General features: G+C 45.2%; 1 protein-coding gene across 1 annotated transcript in view; it reads left to right on the plus strand.

The window, feature by feature from the left end:
• The window catches only part of BMP6 (bone morphogenetic protein 6), a 171,589-nt gene extending 149,450 nt beyond the window's left edge, over positions 1 to 22,139 (plus strand). The window contains exons 3-7 of the mRNA XM_090269859.1: positions 4,194 to 4,342; positions 7,548 to 7,745; positions 20,809 to 20,885; positions 21,724 to 21,834; positions 21,933 to 22,139. Coding sequence (XP_090125985.1) covers positions 4,194 to 4,342; positions 7,548 to 7,745; positions 20,809 to 20,885; positions 21,724 to 21,834; positions 21,933 to 22,082 — 685 coding nt within the window. The 3' untranslated portion in view covers positions 22,083 to 22,139. The remainder of the gene's footprint in view (positions 1 to 4,193; positions 4,343 to 7,547; positions 7,746 to 20,808; positions 20,886 to 21,723; positions 21,835 to 21,932) is intronic.

A 22,139-nucleotide genomic window follows, 5' to 3' on the forward strand; every position in this document is an offset into this window, starting at 1 on the left:
ATGTTGTTTTGTATCTTAGTTTACCATTAAGTCCAGACATATACATGGCAGAGGAATGTGTCATGAAGAACTAAACACTACAAACTCACCTTATCAAATATTTCACAAATCTGCTCATTTCAAACTTATAGGTTTTATTTAATGAAGAACATTTTTCTAGTAAATGGTCAGTAATAAGCACAGTTGTACTTTATCCAGGGCATTGTGATTTTAATGGATAGCATTTGTCAGGAAAGGTCAAAACCAGAAGCTCAGATGCCTCCAGGCCTTCTTCAAGGGCAAAGGAGAGAAAGACCCACTGTGTTTGCTATCTGTTTCTCAGCCTGATGGAGTATCACTGACAAGGGTAGGTGCCTTGGAGGCTGTGTGATGGGATGTACCACAGAGGGATGACCTTGCCCATATACACTAATTCTACAAGTCTTTTGAGTGGCTTGCTGGTCAGGCAACTCTAGCACCAGAATGAATTTTTTGAAAATTTCTAGAAATCTCTTATTAGGCTTATTAATTGTTAAGAACTTCATTTTCCCTGGATGGTCACAATATAAGGAAACTCATGCCCTCGAGTTGGGATAACACAGACTAACACTATTGTATCCTTGAAGATGGAACATGATATTCATCATGTAACATGGGTCTATGAGTTGGTTGAGAACAAAACAGGCAATAAATTCATTCAAAATTTTATCTCTCTCTTGTTTCAGCATTTTTTTTTATAGTAGGCTTACTTGATTATCTACCATCTCAGTAGGAGGTCCAAATAATCCAGTTGTGGTGGTCATTTTGGCCAGACCCTAGGATTCATTACTGGTGACTCTATTGTAAATGGTAATTATAGACCTCAAGCTGCTGCAGTAAAATTCAGAAGGGAGCCCTTGTTTTTCACATAGTGAAATGAGGTGCATCATACTTGAGGCTACACTTTGATAGAGTAGGTAGACTAAGAAGGCCATACATCATTGAAGAAAAGTAAACAGATGTGGGTCAGACCAGAACCATTTCAGTGACTTGTCATAAATCATGTTTCTCAAATACCTGAATTATTGGAAGCATTGAGAGTCATCCAGCAAAGTCATCCCTTAAAGCTGTAATTCTTCAAGTTCCTCACCCTGGCTGTGTGACTGTGTGTCAGTGGTGTTCTCAGTCTAGGCAGAGTGTTTTGCGTAGGAGGAGGAATAGGGTGAGAGTGGGTGGCCCATCCTTGCATGCACCTGTTGCCCCTTTCTCTTCTGACCCTGATATGATTTTGGTCCTGTGCCAGCCCTGAGTATCTTCATCTGTTTTCTGAAGCCACCTGACATTGGCATTTATGTGCAGTAGATATTGATCCCTTACCTTACTCTGAGCCCTATATTCAACCTGTGCCCTAGACTTACCTTGGCTCTGTTTTTTAGATATGTGGTGACTAAGAGTCCAGGCTCTGATTTTAAGTTCTGGTTAATTCACTTAATTAATACCTGGGACCATAATACACTTACCTTCTCTAGGCTCCATGCCATCAGCTGTAAGATCTGCCTCTCCAGTATTCCTGTGGAATAAAGGAAAAGCTCTGGCACATGCCTGCATATTGAAAGCACACAGTAAATATTTGTTGTTTCTCTCTCCATTTAGTTCAGTTATTTTAAGTCCATTCTCTACCTCACATCCCTGCCCTAGATTTAAACATCTAAATTTGAGACTGCCTGACTACCAGTGAGCCCGAGTTTTTAATCTTTCTACACTCACTGTCAGTCTGTGTTTGTGTAGTCCACAGGGTGCTTAAGCAGGGAGGCCAGGCATTGTCCTTATTATACAGGGAAGTGTGGCAGAGAAAGGAATTCCTGGAGCCCAGCCTGACTTAGGAGCAGAGTCACGCTAGAAACTTGGGCTCTCATGTCCACTAACTGCCACTAACACTGAAGATTTTATTTCTTCCACATCATGATAATTAATCCTTCATATCAATACTCTTTTGCCTCTACTCCAAACTTAGCTTTTGATGCATGTTCACACTCTTTAATCCATGCTCTTCTCTTTTCTCCTTTTCTCTGTGTTCTCCTGTTTTTGAATGATGGCCTTCTTTTCCCTCCCCAACTTCCCTTGTACTAGACTCCCATGTCCTTTATCATTAACACTCCTTTAAAAAAGTAAGAATTCATTCTAGCTCTTTCTACCAGCTATGCCCCACTCATATGTTGGACTGTATTTTTCTCCATCTTTGTTACAAAACCTTAAAAGTTATGGGTATCACCAAAGTTCTATAATTAGCAGTAAGTGAGCCTAGAACCCTACACTGATCCTCTGCCCCGGGGTCAGCCCCACTCCCTGGAACTCTCACTGAGTCTTCATTCTAGAGGGGGCTTCTCTGACATGAATATGTCTTGCTCTTCCTTCAGGATGGGGCTGCTTCCCCCCAGTGCTGTGCATGGTGTCTGTATTATTGCTGGATAGGGATCTTCTCTGACCTTCCAGAACAGAATTTATGTCTTCTTGCATCTTAACTTCAAAGCCTTGGACCTGGAATTCCCTCTTGCTGTTTTCCATGGATACCCTGTCTCCCTGCTCACAGTTACCTAAGTGACAGGGAGGGAGTGATTTGTCACCAGGGGGTGTGACACAGGCGTGTTGGAGTGTGTTTTAAAGATGGCAGGTCTGAATGTGCCCCTGCAGACTCTGTTCAGCAGCTGAGTAAACTTCTTTTAGCTGTTCCTACTGTTTTAAGCTTGGAAAAGATGACAATAGAGTTTTCCTCTAACTCGAAGCCATGTAAACAGGAAAAATGATTTCCCCTTTGAGAAATCTAAAATTCTTAACTCAGAAGTTTCACTCTCCTCACAAATTCAAAAGAATAGAGATAAACTGCATTCATTTGTCACAGGTAGTCTTTCATAATAATCTCAAAAGGCAGCATGTCATTATGGAAAACTCTGAATCCACTTTGTTTTCTCTACCTAGTTCTTTCACTTAGTAGTTTTTGATCTTGGCCACATGACCCTAACCTCACACCTGAGTCTCAGTTTCCCCAACTGTAAAATGGGGATAATGATGTTCTACCAGGCTTTCAGGATTGTCATAAGGACTGAGGAAAGTAGAATATATGGAAGTGCTTAATGACTGGTTTAAATGTACTTTATTAGTATTGAGAAGCTCATCTGAAATTTAGTATTTAGTTTCAGTAAGTTTTTCTATCCAGTAAAATATTTCAGCAAAATACTTCCAGACCAGGGATTTGAATCTTTCCATGGCCAAAGCATCCCCTTCCCTGTCATGGGCATTTCAGACTGTTTCATGCCACTGACCCCAGGATGTCAGCTCAGATTCATAGTGTCTTTGCAACACATGAAGGTGACTATACCCTACCACTGCTCTACCATGACATGTGGGTGAGCAGGAAGAAACCCTCACTCCATCTTCCCACAACCCCTAGGGGTATGTTAGTTGAAAACTGTAAAAAATATAAAAATATTCCCTGTGGAGCCCAATGGAAGGAATAGACTCAACAGGTCTGCCTCAAAGAACCTCAACCCTGGCTCACAGCTGTGCTGGGAGAAACTTTAACATCACTCAGCATACACCCGCGTTATACAGTCCAGACAAGAAAGGACTTGACACTCACCATAGACCATTCAAGTGCCTTAATTAAAGGAAAAGAACTGATGATTACTCAGACATAGGACGTGGCTTCTTGTTTCTCCTTATTTCACAGGAACTAACATGAAGACTGTCACGTCCTAATTTTAAAAACAAAAACAAGCAAAGCACGACTTTCAGTGCTCATATTTACCCTGCTTTTAGTGTTTTCTAAATCCTTTTCCCCATGCCCCCAAACTTTCGCTCTTTTTAGAGTTCATTAGCCATAAAGTAAGCAACAGTATGGCTATCTGTCTATCTATCATTTACCCTAATTCCAAAAAGGGTTTGGTATAAGCATTATAGCAAGGTTTTGCTGACGCTGAGGGACCCTCCTCTGTTCAGGAGAAAGCGGATTTCTTTGACGTGCCATAGCATGTGTTCATTTCTCTCCAGGCTGTGTTATGCACATGACCTATATGGTGACATGCCCACCAGAGCCACAGCTGGTCACTGTACACAGTGCCTTATGGTGGGTGTGACCTGGCTTTGGCATCTTTTATTGTGACAGCAAGGCAGGACAGAGCGAGGATGAGCTGAGGGGATAGTGTGCTACTCACTGTGCCATCTTTTCTTTATTTCAGAGACTCTGATCTATTTCTGTTGGACACCCGTGTAGTATGGGCCTCAGAAGAAGGCTGGCTGGAATTCGACATCACAGCCACTAGCAATCTGTGGGTCGTAACCCCACAGCACAATATGGGGCTCCAGCTGAGTGTGGTGACTCGGGATGGTAAGTTTGCCAAACTCAAGCAAATAGTCGCTGTCACTCATTTCCTTTACAACAGTTGTGGCAGGCCATGGCTTACAGTCAAGTCCTGGGCTCAGGATGACTTTACTGTTCCCTCGTAACTGCTGTTGAAAGGTAAAACTTTTCCCTGGGAGGACTATGAGCCATTTGAGTGGCCAGGGTTCTGAGAGTAACAGTGGGAGGAGAGCACTCAGAGGCAGAGGCAGGTGGATGATGTTAAGATAAAGAGAAAGATGGGAGCATAGTCTAATCCTGACTGTTGAGTAGGTTTGTGAGAGGATCTTTCAGTGACAGCCCCCCTCCCTTGCCACAGTATCAAAGCTCAGCAGGTCGAGGTCCCCTCATGGGTCCTCAGACTGGGCATGCTCTGCCTGTGAAGTCACCTCATTGGTTGGGATGAATATGATCCAAAAGGAAGAACTTCTGGCCAAGATGGAGGCGTAGACAGACATGCTGCATCTCCCTCCACAACTAAGAAGGAATACAACTACCTCAAAACTAGAAACAGCCAGAAGTTCCAGAAAATCAAAGTACATGAAAGTCCAGCAAACAAGGATATAAAGAAGAAATACTCATCCAGACAGGTAGGAGGGGCGGAACCCGGGTGGAGAGGACACAGTGTGGTGGTGGCAGCAGTGGCAACAGCAACAGGTCAGTGGAAAGTGCAGTTACACATTTTAAAAAGTAAGGAGGGACACCTGGGGAGCCTTCCCAGCTCCTTACCAGAGCGGCTCACTGTCCCAGCCCTGGGGAAAATCAAGCCTCATTGCTTTTGACTGTGCAAACCAGTAGGGGTTGAGATGGAGGCAGAAACTGCGGGGCTCTCAGCAGAGTCTGCTTGTTTAAAGGGCCTCCACAGATCTAGAACATTCACAGACCCACCCACCCTGGGAACGACGGCTGGGAAAGCAGCTAGGGGGGCACCAGTCCTGTGCAGAAGTGGGAGAAGTGCCTGCAAAAGGGACGAGTGCTGGGCAAGTGGCATTGTTCCTTCTCAGACCCCTCCCCCGCATACAGCGCCACAATGTGGTGAAACAGGTCACCCTGTACTGACGAATCCTTAAGGCTCCGCCTCTTACAATGTAGTAGGAGTGACAGCTCTCCTTGGGACGCAGAAGCAAACAAACACAGGAGACTTCCGGCCAAGATGGAGGCCTAGACTGACACACTCCCTCTCCCTTCACAACTAAAAAGGAATACAACTACTGCAAAACCAGCAATAGCAAGCAGTTCCAGAAAATAAATGGAAGTCCAACATATGAAGTTATAAAGAAGTGGTGCTCTTACAGACAGGTAGGAGGGGTGAAGCCGGGGAGGAGAGGTCAAGCTGTGCTGGCTGCAGCAGCAGCAGTGACAGCGGCAGGACAGCGGTAAGCACAGACGCCTGTATTTAAGGGGAGGCAAGAAGTGCCTGGGGAGCACCCCCGGCTGCAGACCAGACCAGTCAGCTTGCGATTCCAAAGCCAGGGAAGACAGACTCTCATTGCCTTGGACTGTGAGGCCCAGTGGGGGTGGGGACGGAGGAGGAGGCTCCCGGTCTCTCAGCGAAGAGTGAACAGCAAGAATCCATCTTGGACCCCTACCCCCGCAGAAAACGCCCGGTTGTGATGAGTGCACAGGGCTCTGCCCCCTATAACATAGGAGGTGTGACAGCCCTGCCCAGGAAGCAAAGGTAAACACAAAATGGTCAGGACGGCACAGATCATGATAGAGATCCCAGTGATGCAGCTGACCAGACAGCAAATATCTAATCTAATGAAGCGGCAGATAGGAAATCTTTCTGAGGCTCAATTCAGAGCTTTGGTTATAAAAATGCTTATAGACCTAACAGCAGATCTTAAACAAGACGGGGAAGGAATGAAGGCTAGTCCTGCTGAAATAAACAAAAATGCATATGAAACTAGTGGTGAGGGCAAGAAAACCAGGGACCAAATAAACAAATCAGAACACAGGGAAGAAACAAACAGTCAACCAGTGCAGAAAGAGGAAACAAAAAGTAAGCAAAGTGAGGAGAGGATCAAAAACTTATCGGGGAGCTATAAGTGGGCCAACATCCGAATCATAGGGTTGCCAGAAGGTGAAGAAGAACTAGAAATTGAAAAATTATGTGAAAAATAATGAAGCAGAACTTCCCTAACTTGGGGAAGGAAATAAACATACAGGTCCAGGAAGCACAGAGAGTTCCAAATAAACTGGACATGGGGAGAACCACACCAAGACACATTAGAATCAAAATGTCAAAAATTAAGGATCAAGAGACAATCTTAAAAGCAGCAAGAGAGAAGAAGAGAATTAAGTACAAAGGGGTCCCAATAAGACTATCAGTTGATTTCTTAAAAGAAACTCTGCAGGCAAGAAGGGACTGGCAAGAAATATTCAAAGTAATGAAAAGCAAAAACCTACATCCACAATTACTCTATCCAGTGAAGCTGTCATTCAGAATAGAAGGGCAGAGAAAGTGCTTCCAGGACAAAGTAAAACTGAAGGAATTCATCAGATCCAAACCACTGTTATATGAGATGTTAAAGGGACTTGTCTGGAAGAAGGAGGATCAAAACTATGAACATTAAAATGAAAACTGTATCACAACAGCCAACAACAGAAGCTAGGGAATTGAAACAAAGGCAGACTAAGTAGGCAACGAGAGTGGGAAAAGAATTATAGGTATGGGGAACATATTGGGGGAAGTCAGCTGGGAGGGGGGAGGGGGAAAGGGAGGGAGATGGTACAGGAGTTAAGAAGCATACTAGGAGGGAGTGGAGAGATAGTAAGACGTTGAAAAGAACTATATGTACAACCAGTGGTTGTGGACTGGGGGTGGGGGGACAACTGGAGGGAGGGATGTCACTGGGTGGAGTGGAACAAAGGGAAAAGAAATTGGGACAACTATAACAGCATAATCAATAAAGCATATTAAAAAAAAAAAAAGAATAGGAAGAAAAAAGACCCTCAGAAATGGGAGACCCTGGGCATCCCCCACACCATGCTTTGATTCATGGACCTTTGAAAGGATTGTTTCGATTTTGTACTTCCAGAAGAAGCCATTAGAGAGTGGAGAATGCACATACTTCCCTCTTGCACTCATCCTTTATTATTAGGCCCTGGGAGTCTGGGAAGGATCAGTTATGCAGCTGCAGGACTAAGTTTTTGTGGAATAAAGAGGTGTGTCCTCTGGTTTGCGTTCAAGGACTCAGCATCAACCCCCGAGCCGCAGGCCTGGTGGGCAGAGATGGCCCTTATGACAAGCAGCCTTTCATGGTGGCCTTCTTCAAAGTAAGTGAGGTCCACGTGCGCACCACGAGGTCAGCCACTGGCCGCCGCCGTCAGCAGAGTCGCAATCGCTCCACCCAGTCCCAGGACGTGTCCCGGGTCTCCAGTGCTTCAGGTAGGTTTGGTGAAGCCAACTTTTCCTTGTTGGCTCTCAGGCCTCAGTGAGGACAAAGGACATGTGGCTGGTTTCATATGCTGCACAGCTTTTGCATGGCAAATACAAAGGCCTGCAGCAGCTTCATCATTGTCACCAATTACCTAGATGGGTTCCTAGGCCATTGGAGGGGATCACTTGTTACTCAAAGATGAGTCTGCAGGCTGCAGACATCCTGAGTGTCTCTTCTTCCAGAAAAGCATTGTCCTGCTTGGTAAGAGTTCTCCATCTCTTTTTTTTTCACTGCCATAAAGATCCTGAGAGTGCTTAGATTTTCTTCCAATTGCATTATACCTGGGAGGTTGTGGTATGGAAACAAACTTCATACACTCCTATTAGGTGGACTTGTATTTGTCAGTGCCCTTGGCTGGCAGTGGTGGAAAGTCAGCTGAAACAACCCTCTAAGAGACTCAGAAGTTCAGGGTTCTAGCTTTAGGCATGGCTGTCTCCATGGGCTGAGATGATATTAGGGACTCTCTCTTTTTCTATTTTCCTTTGTTGGCAGCACTCTCAGAAAGACTATCTCTACACAGTGGTAAGGAAGACAACCAATAGTTCCAGCATCATCTCTTTAACAGAAACTTCAGTAGAAAGCCAGGCTGGGGCTATGTGCTCACCCTGGAAGTGAGGTAATGGGGTCAACCCCATTCTGCCCGAAAAGGGAGGTTCAAAGGGCAAGAGAGAGGAAACAGCTCCCACTACTTGAATGTCAGTTCACTGGTTCTTCAGAAATGTTCTCTCCCATGGGGATGGGTGTGCACCTCACAGAGCTAGTAACTATGGTATTCCAACTCAGATGTGTCTAATTCTAAAGCCGGTACTTACAAGTTCTGGGTTTTCTTTGGCTGTTTGGTAGTCTGGGAATCCAGCATGAAGTTGAAGATTTGCTGTGGGATTTTCAGTCAGAGAATTTGCTTTCCTTGTTACTACTCTGTGACTTTTAACAAACCTAATCCATTTCAACTTCATTCACTCATCTACCCAGTGGGGATGGTTAATACTTGGTAGATTTGCTGGGATTAAATGAGAACTATTTGATCTGGCTCATAATAGCGCTCAAAGGTTAGTTGCATCCAAATTTTGGAAGTTAGGTTGTCAGGGCATATGTTAGGATCCTTGGAAAGCAGATAAAATACTTATGGAAGATGCATTAATTCTTCCAGGTGACTGCTTAAAAATGTCATCTTCAGTGGCCCGAAAGAGTTCATGCAACTCCCCAAAGTCCGCAATTTTTATTTGGGAAGAAGTGTCTTCAGTTTACATTCTGACTTAATAAATCATTTCTTTTACCAGTAACTTGGGTGTGGGACTTGAGGATCCACCACCCAGTGTGATGTGACATTTTGCTTCTTGTCATCCCGGTGTTTCTTGGATGCATTGCACAGCATGGATGTTCCTGTGTTTACCACTAGAAACAGTCAGGGTTGGAGGTTAGAAGAAAAGAGGAAAATATGATTGCTTTCCCTTATTTGCTTCAGAGGAAGCCTGCTGAACAGAGTTAATAGTCTCAGTGTTCCTTAGGGCATGATGATGGGGTAGTTCTGCCAATGATGGGCTTCAACTCATTAATGAACTGTGGTAAATTTGGTACTGGGACCTCAGACATGAAGACAGTTCTTGAAATGTTGATTGCTTTTAAAATTAAAATTTCACTTTATTTATTCAACATCTCCTCCCCTCCCTAATACACACAGGAATTTTTTTTAATTGAGAAAACATGTCTCTGATTTTGGTTTTAGCAGTGTCACCCAATTATTTTTTTTGAAGTTCCTTTCAAGTTTTTTTAAGTTTGATGAGTTTAAATTAAATATGAATGTTAAAGTTTATCTATTTCACAATAAGATATAAGTATATCTGTTTTTACTTGGTCTTCCCACACCACCACGTCCCAACCCAGTACTTTCCAATGTGCTCTGTTCCTTTCAGTAGTATTAAGGCAAAAGAGTTTATCACAAATACCTCTGGCCTCAGCTGTGTGATGGCCCAGACCCCCAAGAAAAGATTACTACAAAGGATCCTCCTCGCCTTTCACTACCTTCAAAGACCCTCTTGAGCTGCTCTGAGAAATTGCTCATGTGAGGCCCACAAAGTGCTGTGTTACGTATTTGGCTATTTCTTCCTTATTTATTCATGCCGTTCATGCGAGTGCACATGCAGAGAAGGGGATCACTCTTGGAGAAGGGGATTCTGGAAGGATGGTCAGCTACCCCAAGAAATGGGCCGTCGGTTTGGGCTTTCCTTCCGGGCCACAGTGGGGCCAGATATTCCTGGGCCTTCGTGAACCAGGCAGATGCTGCAGAGACAAAAAGTTGTGGCCTTTGGTGTGATTCCAGGCAGGCCTCTCCCCTTGTAAATCTTTCAGAAGGTTGAAGGAAGAGATTACTTTGCCTCTGCTGCCCCCATTCTTCCACAGTGCATTCCCAGGGAATTAATATTTCTCCACCGAAACAACCACCACCAGGAGAAGCCCACTAGAGAACACTCTGTGTCTGGCTAAAGAAGTTAACAAAACTCATCAAATTGCTTGTCATTGCGGTGAAGCATGGCAGGGGGATATGTAGCTATTTTTGGAACAGAGCTGCAGATGCCTGATGCAGCAGAACCAGTCTACAACAAGGGAAAGGCCAAGAGCCCCATCAGCTTCCTCCCTACCACCCACCAAAATTGGCTCTCACGTCTGCCCTTGGCCTTTAAGCTGGACTTTCCGAACACATGCACCACACAATGGGTTTGGACTGCAATCCCTCTGAATGGTTTTCACTTGCCCTTGCTTCTCTGCAGCTATCTGCTCCAAATGAATGATGGGTGTTGGCTGTGTTGCCCTTCTCCAGTGGGCTTGAATATCATCTGGACAGTATATCATCTATCATTTTTACACATGTTTTACTAGTCCAGGTCCATGCCATGCAGTGCAGCCCATTGGGGATTCAGTCAATCTCGCAATTTCTTTTTCAACCTCCATTTCTACCAGCTTGCAGGTCTTGTGTGTCCTTGCATTCCTTGGCTCTCATTTAGTAATCTCTTCCTACTTGCTTTCATATACTGTCTCTTATAGAATTTTTCTCTTGAGGCTCATTCTTTTGTCTTCTGGGGGACCGTGACACTATGTGGCCAATCCATTATGAGGGCTGTGAACAAATGGCCTTGAGGGATTGTCCCATGTGGGGATTCTAGATACTGATATAGCTAATTTTCCAGGATTTTTCAAGACATCTTTGAGGGGGGTGGGTAGTTAATGAGATTTCAAGTCAGCTGGTGAGAGTGAGGTTTTCTGCCATGATAACCCACTGGCTGCCAACAGTGTGATTAGAATTATTCTTTCTTTTGGCAGATGGTAGTTTGGAAACATTTTCTGCCACTTTTAAGAATTCATGTAAAATTGGATGAGATGACCTTTAGGCCTTGAAATTTAATTTTTGATGTTTATGTTGCCACCACCTAGCTCTGCCAACCATCTATGAACAAGCAACTTCTCAAGACCCTGTCTGTCCTTTGGAATGAGTCCTTCAAATGCTACCTGGTAGTATTTCTTATAGTCAGTTCTCTTTTCAACTCACCCAAACATGTATCTTTAAGAATCCTAGGGGGGAAATGTGGATCTGGTACATTTTGATATGCTTTTTTGACCTTGTTGATAGTTCATATCTTCTATTCCTTGACCTTCCCAATTGAGACCATTCAGTATGCTTCCAGATAAGAAAGGTAACCAGAATTTCATCACTTGCAAAACAATGGTTTGGGTACTTTGTTTTGACTATTAAATCTTTTGCTAGAGATTTCAAGGAACTCCAGTCCACAGACTGGGAGGTCTCGTTCCCGGCGGGTGTCCCCACTAGGTCATCCCTTGCTTCCATGGGATGGCATGAAGTCAAATCTTAATTCTCCACCTCTATGGAGGACAGGTACGGAATTAGTGATTTGAAAGTTAGAATCATTTCAGATGCCAGATTTATAATTCTTGACTCTTGTTTGCCCCTAAGTGCCTTTAGGATAATAGAGTCATCAAGCGTGAAACTGACTGGAAAGTTACCTTCTGTCCCATCCCTGGGTTCATCCTTATGAAGGTGCTAATGGTGGCGATGCTAAAAAGCAGTAATAATAACAAGGCGTGAAGAGGTGCTGCTGATTAATTCAGCAACTGTCACCAGCTCCTAGGGGTTCCTGAGACTAAGAGATTCAGTCTAGGAACTGACAGGGGGAACAGAGCTGCTTGGAGCACAGGGGGTCATAAAGCTGAGTGCTCAAGGGAAGCATTTGTCTATTTTCAAGATACTTAGCTCCATTTTCTTTTATAATCAAGATAAAGCCTGAGAAGTCCCGCCAGATTAAATGGAATCTTACAAGGTCTTGAAATTCTGGAGCAACAGAAGAATAGGACCTCCCTGTTGCCTCTCGTGCTAACCATTCAGGTGGTAAACAAAACCTAGACTCTGAAAATTAATCTGTTGCACCTGTGCCCCACCCCCCACCCTCCCAACGAACGCCTTATCATATTAATAACACCAGAAATCAAGATCCTAGCATGGTCCCTTGTGACCTGCCATGGCAGTGGCGCAGGAGCGGGGCTTCCTCCATCCAGCCTGTTCTCAACGGCTGTGTTGATTCTGTGAAGAGTACGTAGAAGCCAGATACTAGCTTTGGATATGATGGCTGATAAGGCCCAGGGATATGGAAAGAGTGCCAGGCTACTGAAGAAAGAGGTGCCCTTTTTAACAGCTGCCTGTTATCTTCCCCTTGTCATTCTAGGGGATAAGGGAAATAAAAGTAGTGAACTGCTCACTCTAAAAAACAAGTTTTCTCTGGGAAGACTGGGTAGCTCAGAAACACCAGGAGATACAAGGTGGACCACACCTCTCTGTTCCCAGCTCCTGCCATGCCAGCATTTTCCTGGCTGAGTGTGTGTCCTGCTGAGCAGGGACACTGGCCTGCAGCTGGCGGAGCTCAGCTCACCAGGCCAAGTGGCCCCTCTGCAGAAGCCCCAGCAGTGGAGGCACCTTAGGGCTACCCCTCTCCCTGGTTCCCTCTCACCTGGTTTTGGATAGTTGCCCTGACTTTGTCTGTTTTCTGCCTTTCCCCCTCTCCATGCCTTCCCTGTTGTTTCTTTCTCTCCCTCCTCTGTTGGGGTGGGAAAGAAAAGCAGGCAGACAACCCAGACCCCTGGGACCTGACCTGGGCTTGAATGGCTGTGACTCAGGTGCAGCCACCTCTCTGGGGCCCCAGGTTTTAGTTGTGTGGCCCCAACTGGCCTGATGGCACCCTTGAAGCTGGCTATACATCCTCCCAGCATGTCATCTCCCCTGCAGGTCAGGGTCATTGCAGTGCCCTTCCCTCCCCAGCCAGGGCCCGTTCCCCTGAGAATCTCCTGGCCTTCCACTGCATTGAATAATGCAGCTTCAGAAATAAAGCGGCAGGGAGGCCCTGGCTCTCCTAGCCCGGGGCTCTTCTGTGCTTTGCCTAAGTGTGGCTTTTCAGGAGGACCAGATACAAAGGATGCTGGATGGAATTAACCCAGATGTTGCCTCAGGGCTGTTGGAGGTGGTGCTCCTGTTCGGGGGCAGAGCAAACATGCAGTGTACATGGCCACTGCCTGGGGACAGGGATGCGGTGAGGCCAGCTAGCTGTGTACCAGAGGGTCAGGAACACCCTGTCCTCCCCGCACTGAATGAGAGAAATGCTCCACTGCAGCATCCTGCTTGCCTTGAGCGGGGCTCATGAACTGGCTCGCATTGTCACATGGGCCCAGATTCTCTCTGTAGATGAGAGACCCGTCAGCCATCACAGGGAAGACTGAGCAGAAGGGTGGGGGCAGCAGGTGTCAGCGGTGGCAGAGGGTCGGGGCCATGGTCCTGCAGCTGGGAAGAAAGAGCTCCCAGCCAGAACCATGAGAGAAGACTGTAGTTCACCCTAGGCTATGTGGAACATGCAAATAAAACAGAAGGGGCACCAGGCGGCCTAGGGCGGACAGAAAAATGGGAATGAGGACAAACACAGGGGATTAGTCCCATCCCTGGGTTCTTAACAGAGCTCTGTGTGGGGAGCTGCAGCATCGGCCCCAGGTGCCCACCCCCCAAGATATGACCAATCCCCCATCCTCACGCTGCAAGCAGGACTCTCAGTTGTGGGAATTAAGTTGTATCTGTAATTTAAGGACAAGATTCCTGATCACCATCCTCCTGCCATCAGCTGGACTCCAGAAAAACATATCTTCATACAGCTCATTTTGCAGTGGTTGCCCAATACCTCACAGGTGTTCCTGGCCCCCAGATAACCCAGAATCACAAATAATAAAGACTCATCTGAGGCTTGGGAGAATGAGGTGACAGCCACTGATGGAGTTGATGCTTTATTCAAAGACGAATGACTGGCTGGACTACTCTGAGCCCTCTCTCTTGAGGAGCATTGACTTCCACAAATCTTTATGCATTCTTTGCCAGCACTTAACATGGAGTTATAAGGAAACTGAAGTGTGGCCTGGAAGAGTCTGTAAGAAGAAAAACAGGAGAGCCAAAGTCCTCCTTTCCTCTCCCTGGCCCCAATTTTTACTTAACAGCAAAACATCCAATATGTAGCTCTAAAAGAAATAGCTGTTCTTGCTGAGAAAGCTCTTGTCATTGAGTATTGAGGGAGTCAAATTAGCAGGAGGGTCAGATAACAAGAACTGTTGGTGAAGGGAGAAGTGAAGTTCTTCATCACGTTATTTTGGTTCCATCCAGAGGAAGAAACTGGAGGTCCAGATGTGCAGAAGTTGCCCCAGTCTTTGCTCTGACACCGCTAGGTGTCCTGCAATCCAATTCAGCCCTCACACTAACCACCTGGAGTTAACACAGACGCCACAAGTTCAAGGGCAAGGTCCCCAACAAGACTGCTTTCACTTCAGATGCCAGCTGCAAACAGGGTCCCCGGCCCACCAGTTATGTCTAACTTGGCTACAGACTCAAAGGTTCCCGTGACTCCCTCTTTAGGTTTGGTAATTCACTAGGTGAACTCACAGAACTCAGTAAAGTGCTGTACTTATGATTACAGTTTTATTATAAAGGATGCACATGAAGAAGAGCCACATGGAAAAGATGTATAGGGTAAGCCCTGTGGGGGTGTTGGGGCTAGGTGTGGACACAGAGTTTCCATGCCTTCCCCTCATGGAGTCTGGGCAGTTCGCTCTCCCAATGTGTTTGCCAACCCCAAAGTTTCACAGAACCTCAGTATCCAGGGTTTCCATATGGGTCTTATTACCATACATGGTTGATTAAATCATTGGCCATGTGATTGACCTCGATCTCTAGTCTCCCTCCGTGGAGGCCAGGCTGGCCAAAGTTCCAACCCTCTAATCATGTGGTTGGCCTTTCTGGTGACCAGCCCCTATCCTGAAGCTATCTAGGGCCCCACCACATGTTGGAATTATCAGTTAGGAAATTCCATGGTTTTTGTAGTTCTGTGCCAGGAACCAGGACAAAGGCCAGATATATTCTTTATTATATTACACTGCCATGTTCACTGACCTGGGAAGGAAACCCGTCTTAGAAATCTGTCTTTCACATGGCCAACAATCCCACATTTGACTTTAGGTAGATCTTGGTGCCCAGCACAGTGAAGGCCTTTTAGAGGAAGTTTATTTTGGGGAACACAGGCCAAATGAGGTTGGGCATGGAACATTCCAGACTGAAACTATAAGTAGGGGGGATCATAACTCAGGACACCTTCAAGAGTACAAGAGGACCAGGGCTTTGGATTCTTCAGAAGACTGGCCCTTATCTGTAGCCAGCGGGAGAGGAAAGAGCAGGTGGAGGGCTGTGGGCGAGGTTAGGAGGCTAGGCCTGGGAGCAGCGTACCTCCCTTCTCCACACATTCACGGGAAGAACTCAGCACATGGCCACACCTAACTGCAGTGGGAAATGTCAGATAGCCACGTGCCCTGGGGGCAGATAGAGGATATGGGTTTTTGGGTTTTTTTTAAGTATATTTTATTGATTACATTGTTATAGTAGTTCTAATTTTTCCCCCTTTGCTCCCCTCTGCCCAGTACCCCACTTCCCTCCAGCAATCCCAACCCCCCTTGATTCATGTCCATGGGTCATGCATATAAGTTCTTTGGCTTCACCCTTTCCTGTATTATTCTTAACTGCCCCCTGTCTGTTTTGTACCAATCGATTATGCTTAGTCCCTGCACTATTTCCCCATTTCTCATCCTCCCTCTTCCCAGCTGATAACCCTCCAAAAGATCCCCATACCTATGATTCTGTTCCTATTCTGGTTTGCTTAGTTGGCTTTTGTTTTTATTTTTTAGATTCAGTTGTTGATAGTTGTGAGTTTGTTGTCATTTTAGTGTTCATAGTTCTGATCTTCTTTTTCTTAAGTAAGTCCCTTTGACATTTCATATAATAATGGCTTGGTAATGATGAACTCCTTTAGCTTCACCTTGTCTGGGAAGCACTTCATCTGACCTTCCATTCCAAATGATAGCTTTGCTGGATAGAGTCATCTTGGTTGTAGGTACTTGCTTTTTATCACATTGAATACAACTTGCCAGTCCCTTCCTGCCTGCAAAGTGTCCTCTGAGAAATCAGCTGATAGTCCTATAGGCAACTCTCCACCTCTCTCTTGCTTCCCCCAGGACTCTGTCTTTATCTTTCACCTTTGGCATCTCAGTCATGATGTGTCCTGGTGTGGTGCCCTCTGGGTTCAGCTCACCTGGGATCCTCCATGCTTCCTGGACCTGTACATCCACCTCCTTTGCAAAATTTGGGAAGTTTTCCTCATGTTTTTCAATTCTTGCTTCCTCATTCTGCACTGGTTGACTGTTTGTTTCTTCTTTATGTTCCAAATCATTGATCTGAACTCCGGTTTCCTTCCCTTCACCATTGGTTTTGCATGGATTTTCCTTCGTTTCACTTAGCATAGCCTTCACTTCTTCTCTTATGCATTTGCCGTACTCAAGCATATCTGTCAAGCCTGTGAGCATCTTTATCACCAGTGTTTTGAATTCTGTGTCTGTTAGGTTGTCTATCTCCTCATCTGTTAGGTTGGATATCTCCTCATCTGTTAGGTTGGCTATCTCTTCCTTGCTTAGTTCTACCACTGGAACCTTGATCCGTTTCCCCTTTTGGGCCATACTTCTCTGTCTCCTCATTCTGACAGGCTCCTGTGTTTGTTTGCCTCTGTGTCCCAGGTAGAGCTGTCATTCCTGTTACGTGGTGAGGGGCAGAGCCTTAGGGATTCGTCAGTACAAGGTGACCTGTTTCACCACGTTGTGGCGCTGTATGTGGAGGAGGGGTCTGAGAGGGAACAATTCCGCCTGCCCAGCACTCGCCTCTTTTCCAGGCACCTCTACCACTCCTGCACCGAACTGGTGCCCCTCCAGCTGCTGCCCTGGATGTTGTTTCCAGAGCGGGTGGGTCTGTGAACGCTCCAGGACCGTGGGGGCCCTTTAAACAAGTGGACTCTCCTGAGACCAGCAGTTTCTGACTCCGCCCCAACCCCCACTGGTCTGCACAGTCAGAAGCAGTGAGACTTGACCCTCGCTGGTGCTGGGACTGTGAGCTTCAAGGTCCGGTGAGCAGCTGGGAACGCTCCACAGGTGTTCCTCCTGACTTTTTAAAATGTGTGATTGCACTTTCTGCTGGCCTGCTGCCGCCGCCACTGCTGCCACCACTATACCGTGTCCTCTCCGCCCCAGCTCCGCCCCTCCTACCTGTCTGGATGAGTATTGCTTCTTTATGTCTTTGTTTGCTGGACTTCCATGCAGTTTGATTTTCTGGAACTTCTGGTTGTTTCTAGTTTTGAGGTAGTTGTATTCCTTCTTAGATGTGGAGGGAGATGAAGCATGTCTGTCTACACCTCCATCTTGGCTGGAAGTCAGGATATGGGTTTTTAGTAAACACATAGCAGCCTCCATCACACTGTTTCTGGACTATGCCAAGCAGGCTACTTCCTCAAGGCCTTCACATTTGTTATTCTTCCCTCAGATAGACTCATGCCTCACTTCCAAAGTTCCTTCAGGTCTCTGCTTAGAGGATACGTCAACAGAGAGATTGGCTCACTGACCTACATAAGATAGTGAGCCCACTCTGCCCTGTGCTTCCCATTCTTTAACTATGAATAATAATTTAGCTAGTCAGGAATCTTGATTACGTGAAATAGAAGCAAACTTTAATTTACTTAAAGTGAAAAATAATGTAAGTGTCTCAGCCCAATCAATGAGGCTAGAGAACAAAACTCAGAATCAAGGTCTAGCTTGAAACTGGTCAGGGGGATAATGTGGTCTGAATGCTATCCATGGGGCCATCACCCTGAATACCTGCTGCCAAGCTGCCCTTTCTTGCTTTCCCCTTTGAGTCACTCTCTCAAAAGCAGATGCACTGGATTAGCTTTAATGAAGTCAGGAGCCTATACTCTTACTGCCAGGGGATGATGACAGTCGCTATCTGTTATGGGAAATGAGACCTTGATTCCCACCTCTCTAGGAATTCCCCCAAATGAGAAGTGTTCCTAAAAGCTGGGGCCCAGAAGAATACATGTCTGCTGCAGCTGTGTATGGAACTGTAGGTTGACGGCATTGTTTTTGAGATATATATATATATATATATAATTTTAGCAATATAATACTATTTATTGACCACTGTTTATGTTTTTTATGTTCTGTATTTCTGATGAGAATTTTGCTACCAGTCTACTTTGTGTTCCTTTGTAGGTAATTTCCTGTTCATCTCAGGGTTGCTTTTAAGAATTTCTCTATGTGTTTAACATATTACAGTTTCACCAAATGTGGCTAGATAGAAATTTATTTACTCTGCTTAGGACTCATTATGCCTTCTCAACTGAAGAAGTTTGCCTTTCTTCAGTTCTAGAAAATTCACAAACATTGATGTATTCAACTATTACTTCTCCCCACTAGTCTCTTCAGAGATTCCTATTAGAAATAACATTGGACTTTTTATGCTGTGTTCCATACCTCTTTACAGAGAGCCATATTTTCTGGCCATTTCACCCTGGGCTATATTTTGGGAAGTTTCTTCAAATATAATGTTCAGTTCTTTAATTCTCTCTTCCATTGTATCTAATCTGACATTTAACCCATTCATTTTGTTGTTACTTTCAATGATTATGGTTTTTATAAAGTTTTATTTGGTTCTGTTTTGAACTCACCTGTTTTTATATTCTTTTTCCACAGTGTTCTTGCTTCAGAGTTCTATTTCTTATTTTATCTCTTTCATTACATTAGATATTATTTTTTGTAACCCAATTCAGAGACTACTCTTGCCTGCAGTCCCCGTGGTCCTATATTTTCTCTGTCTTGCTCCAAATCGCCTCTCAGGATACTTTATTTTTTTGTGTGGTTGATTCTTTTTGTTAAGTAATTATTTTCAACAGGAGGTACTTGTCTTTGTTTTGTGGCGTTGGTAGGCACCAATCAGTTTTTACTGAGAGGATCTGTGGTGTCCTGCCTTGTGAAAATTTCCCTCCAGTATGGTTTTGCATTCACTTCCTCTGGGTACGTTAAATTACAGCAAAGGTGGTTCTGCGAAGTTGAAGAAAGGAGATGGGGAGAATGAATAAGTTTAGAATTAGAAACCACCCCAGAAAGGTAGCCTGTCTCTCCTCCGGGATAGGTCACTGGGCTGCATTGGTACTGTTTGTCTCCTCTTACAAAATCATGAGATCTGTGTGTTGGGTCCTGCTTCAGGGCTGGGGGGTCCAGGAGTACAAGTAACAGGAAACCCAGCTCAAACAGGCTTTAAGCAGTGAGGTAACTTATTGGCTCATGTGATTAAAAAGGACAGAGGTTGCATGCAAATGGACTCAGGCTCTCATATCCATCAAAGTCCATTGTAGATTAAGAAACTATCTCCAAATTCTTCTTACCTCATATCTCTCCCCTCTCAAACTCTCCAACACCACTATCATCAGATCAGTCCTTTAGAATCCCAACTCTGAACACATCACTCCCCGACTCAAAAACCTACAAAGCCTTACTTAATACCTCTGGTAGAAAGTCCAAATAATTTTGGTTACCATTCTAAGCCAATAAAGATAAAATTTCTCCAACTTTATATCCACTGACTCCTCTTCACATCCTTAAATGCCTTCCAGCAGAACTGCTCTCTTTTCCTCCTGCTCCCACCCTGAATTCCCAGTGGGATTGCCTTCTGGCCCTTGTCCATAGCATTTATACTATTTTGTATCTGAGTTGGTTGTGTAACATGTCTCACACCACCCTTTTGATTCCCTAAGTTCCTAGAGGATGGATGCGTTGTCTAACTTATCCTACTTTTTATCATGGTGCCTCGCAGAAGACATGTCACTTAAGAGCTTCTCCCATTGGCCTAAAAGAACCAGGGCTCTGCCATTCCTCTTGCCAGTGATTAGGTTAAGCCAGGCTAGTGGCTCCTGAATCATCACACACAGCAGTATATACACGTCAGCAGATTTTCACAGGACACTACTGGCTTAGTAGTTGTTGCTTAAGTGCAGGTCAAAGGGCTCAACCCTGGCAGCGAGGCAGGAAGACGGTGCAGGTGAGACTGTCCCCTGATGTGAAGTCTTCCTCTCTCCCTCACTCCTGGGCCTCCTGCTCAGGGCATGCTCCATTATTCTTCCTTTAGGTTGCTTTCCTGGCCCAGCAGCTACCTTTAAGGCTCCTGTACAGCTTCAAGACTGTCACTGCCTAGGATAGTCATCTTTTACTGTAAATACGATGTCATCCAAGTCAGGGGCCTAGAGTGTTTGGGCATTTTGACTTACCTCCTCCATAGAGCTTGCACACAAGAGGGGCTCACAACAAACACCTGCTACTTGAAGGAGTCCATTCAAGTCAATATTATGTACCATTGGCAAGTGTGCTCAGCAGTAAGCCCACAGTAGACAGGACAGAGAGTGTGCAATACCCAAGCAATTGGGAACCTGATGAAGCTGGTTTGTGACCAATTTTGTGTCTAGGAGGGACCTTGTTCATTGCTATCCTGAAACTAGTACAGTGCTTGGCGAGAGAATGAATGAGTTAATGGGTGCATCTTTTGATCTCCTCTAACAGATTATAACAGCAGTGAATTAAAAACGGCCTGCAGGAAGCATGAGCTTTATGTGAGCTTCCAAGACCTGGGATGGCAGGTGAGTTCTCAGAGCAACAAGGGAGAAAAAGTTCCTTTCTCAGCAATCTCTTCTCATCTGCATGGCTGCAGCCATCATCAAAGACCTTAAGCTTTAGGACTAAGATGATGTCTCCCATGAAGGAACATAGGAGCCCTTCCAAATGCCCGGGCTCTTGGCGTGAGGTGGGTGAAGACCTGGCCTACTTGTGCACACAGCCCTTACTGGCACCTTTTCGGGGAGCCCAGGGTTCCCCAGCTGTATGTACCTCAAAACCAATAGTCACCTTTCCCAACACCCTTTCCTCATTCTTTCAAAGTCAACAGGGTATGTATATTTGGGCATTAAAATTTTTTTTTAATTATATTGAGAAAAGGTTGGGAAAATGATCAATGATTAATTTCTGCAATGGCTGTAAATTGGCTCACCCAAACTATCTAGGAGAACACAAATGTTTTGCCCCACACCTGAGAACCACCACTAGTTTATAAGAAGCAAATTACAGGTGACAAGTGATAGAAGATAGTTTCCATATGTATGTGGCATGATGACAGACTACACTCTGGGCTCCTAGAGGGGCTCCCTTGGGTCCAAGTACGTCAAGCCAGCCACCTATGTGCTCCCAGGCTGAGCAGGCAGGTGGCAGCTAAATGCCATGTGGGCCTGTGGGAGGAGCAAGGACTATGGAGTCAGACGAGTAGTTCATACCCTAACTTTCCCACTTGAATGTGCCATTGACCTTCCTGCACCTGTCTCCTTTCCTGTTCATGTAATTTTTCTCACAGGATTATTGCAAGCACAGATGACACAGAATGTGTGTTCACCACCTTTTTGTTACTTCCTTTTGCTTTAAATTAAGGACTGGATCATTGCACCCAAGGGCTATGCTGCCAATTACTGTGATGGAGAATGCTCCTTCCCACTCAATGCACATATGAATGCCACGAACCACGCGATTGTGCAGACATTGGTGAGCTCTCAGAGATCTTTGTCACTTTACAGGTAGGCGTAAGCCAAGACCAGGTACAGTTTCTAACGGAAGCTTTTCCTACTTCTGTTTTGGAACAGGTTCACCTTATGAATCCTGAGTATGTCCCCAAACCATGCTGTGCACCAACGAAACTAAATGCCATCTCAGTTCTTTACTTTGATGACAACTCCAATGTCATCTTGAAAAAATACAGGAATATGGTTGTAAGAGCTTGTGGATGCCACTAACTCGAAACTAGTTGCTGAGGACATAAATACTGCCTTGGATTCTTAGATCACATCTGC

Source organism: Furipterus horrens, unplaced genomic scaffold, assembly GCF_987537825.1.
Source record: "Furipterus horrens unplaced genomic scaffold, mFurHor1.1.pri manual_scaffold_3, whole genome shotgun sequence".
Taxonomy (NCBI): domain Eukaryota; kingdom Metazoa; phylum Chordata; class Mammalia; order Chiroptera; family Furipteridae; genus Furipterus; species Furipterus horrens.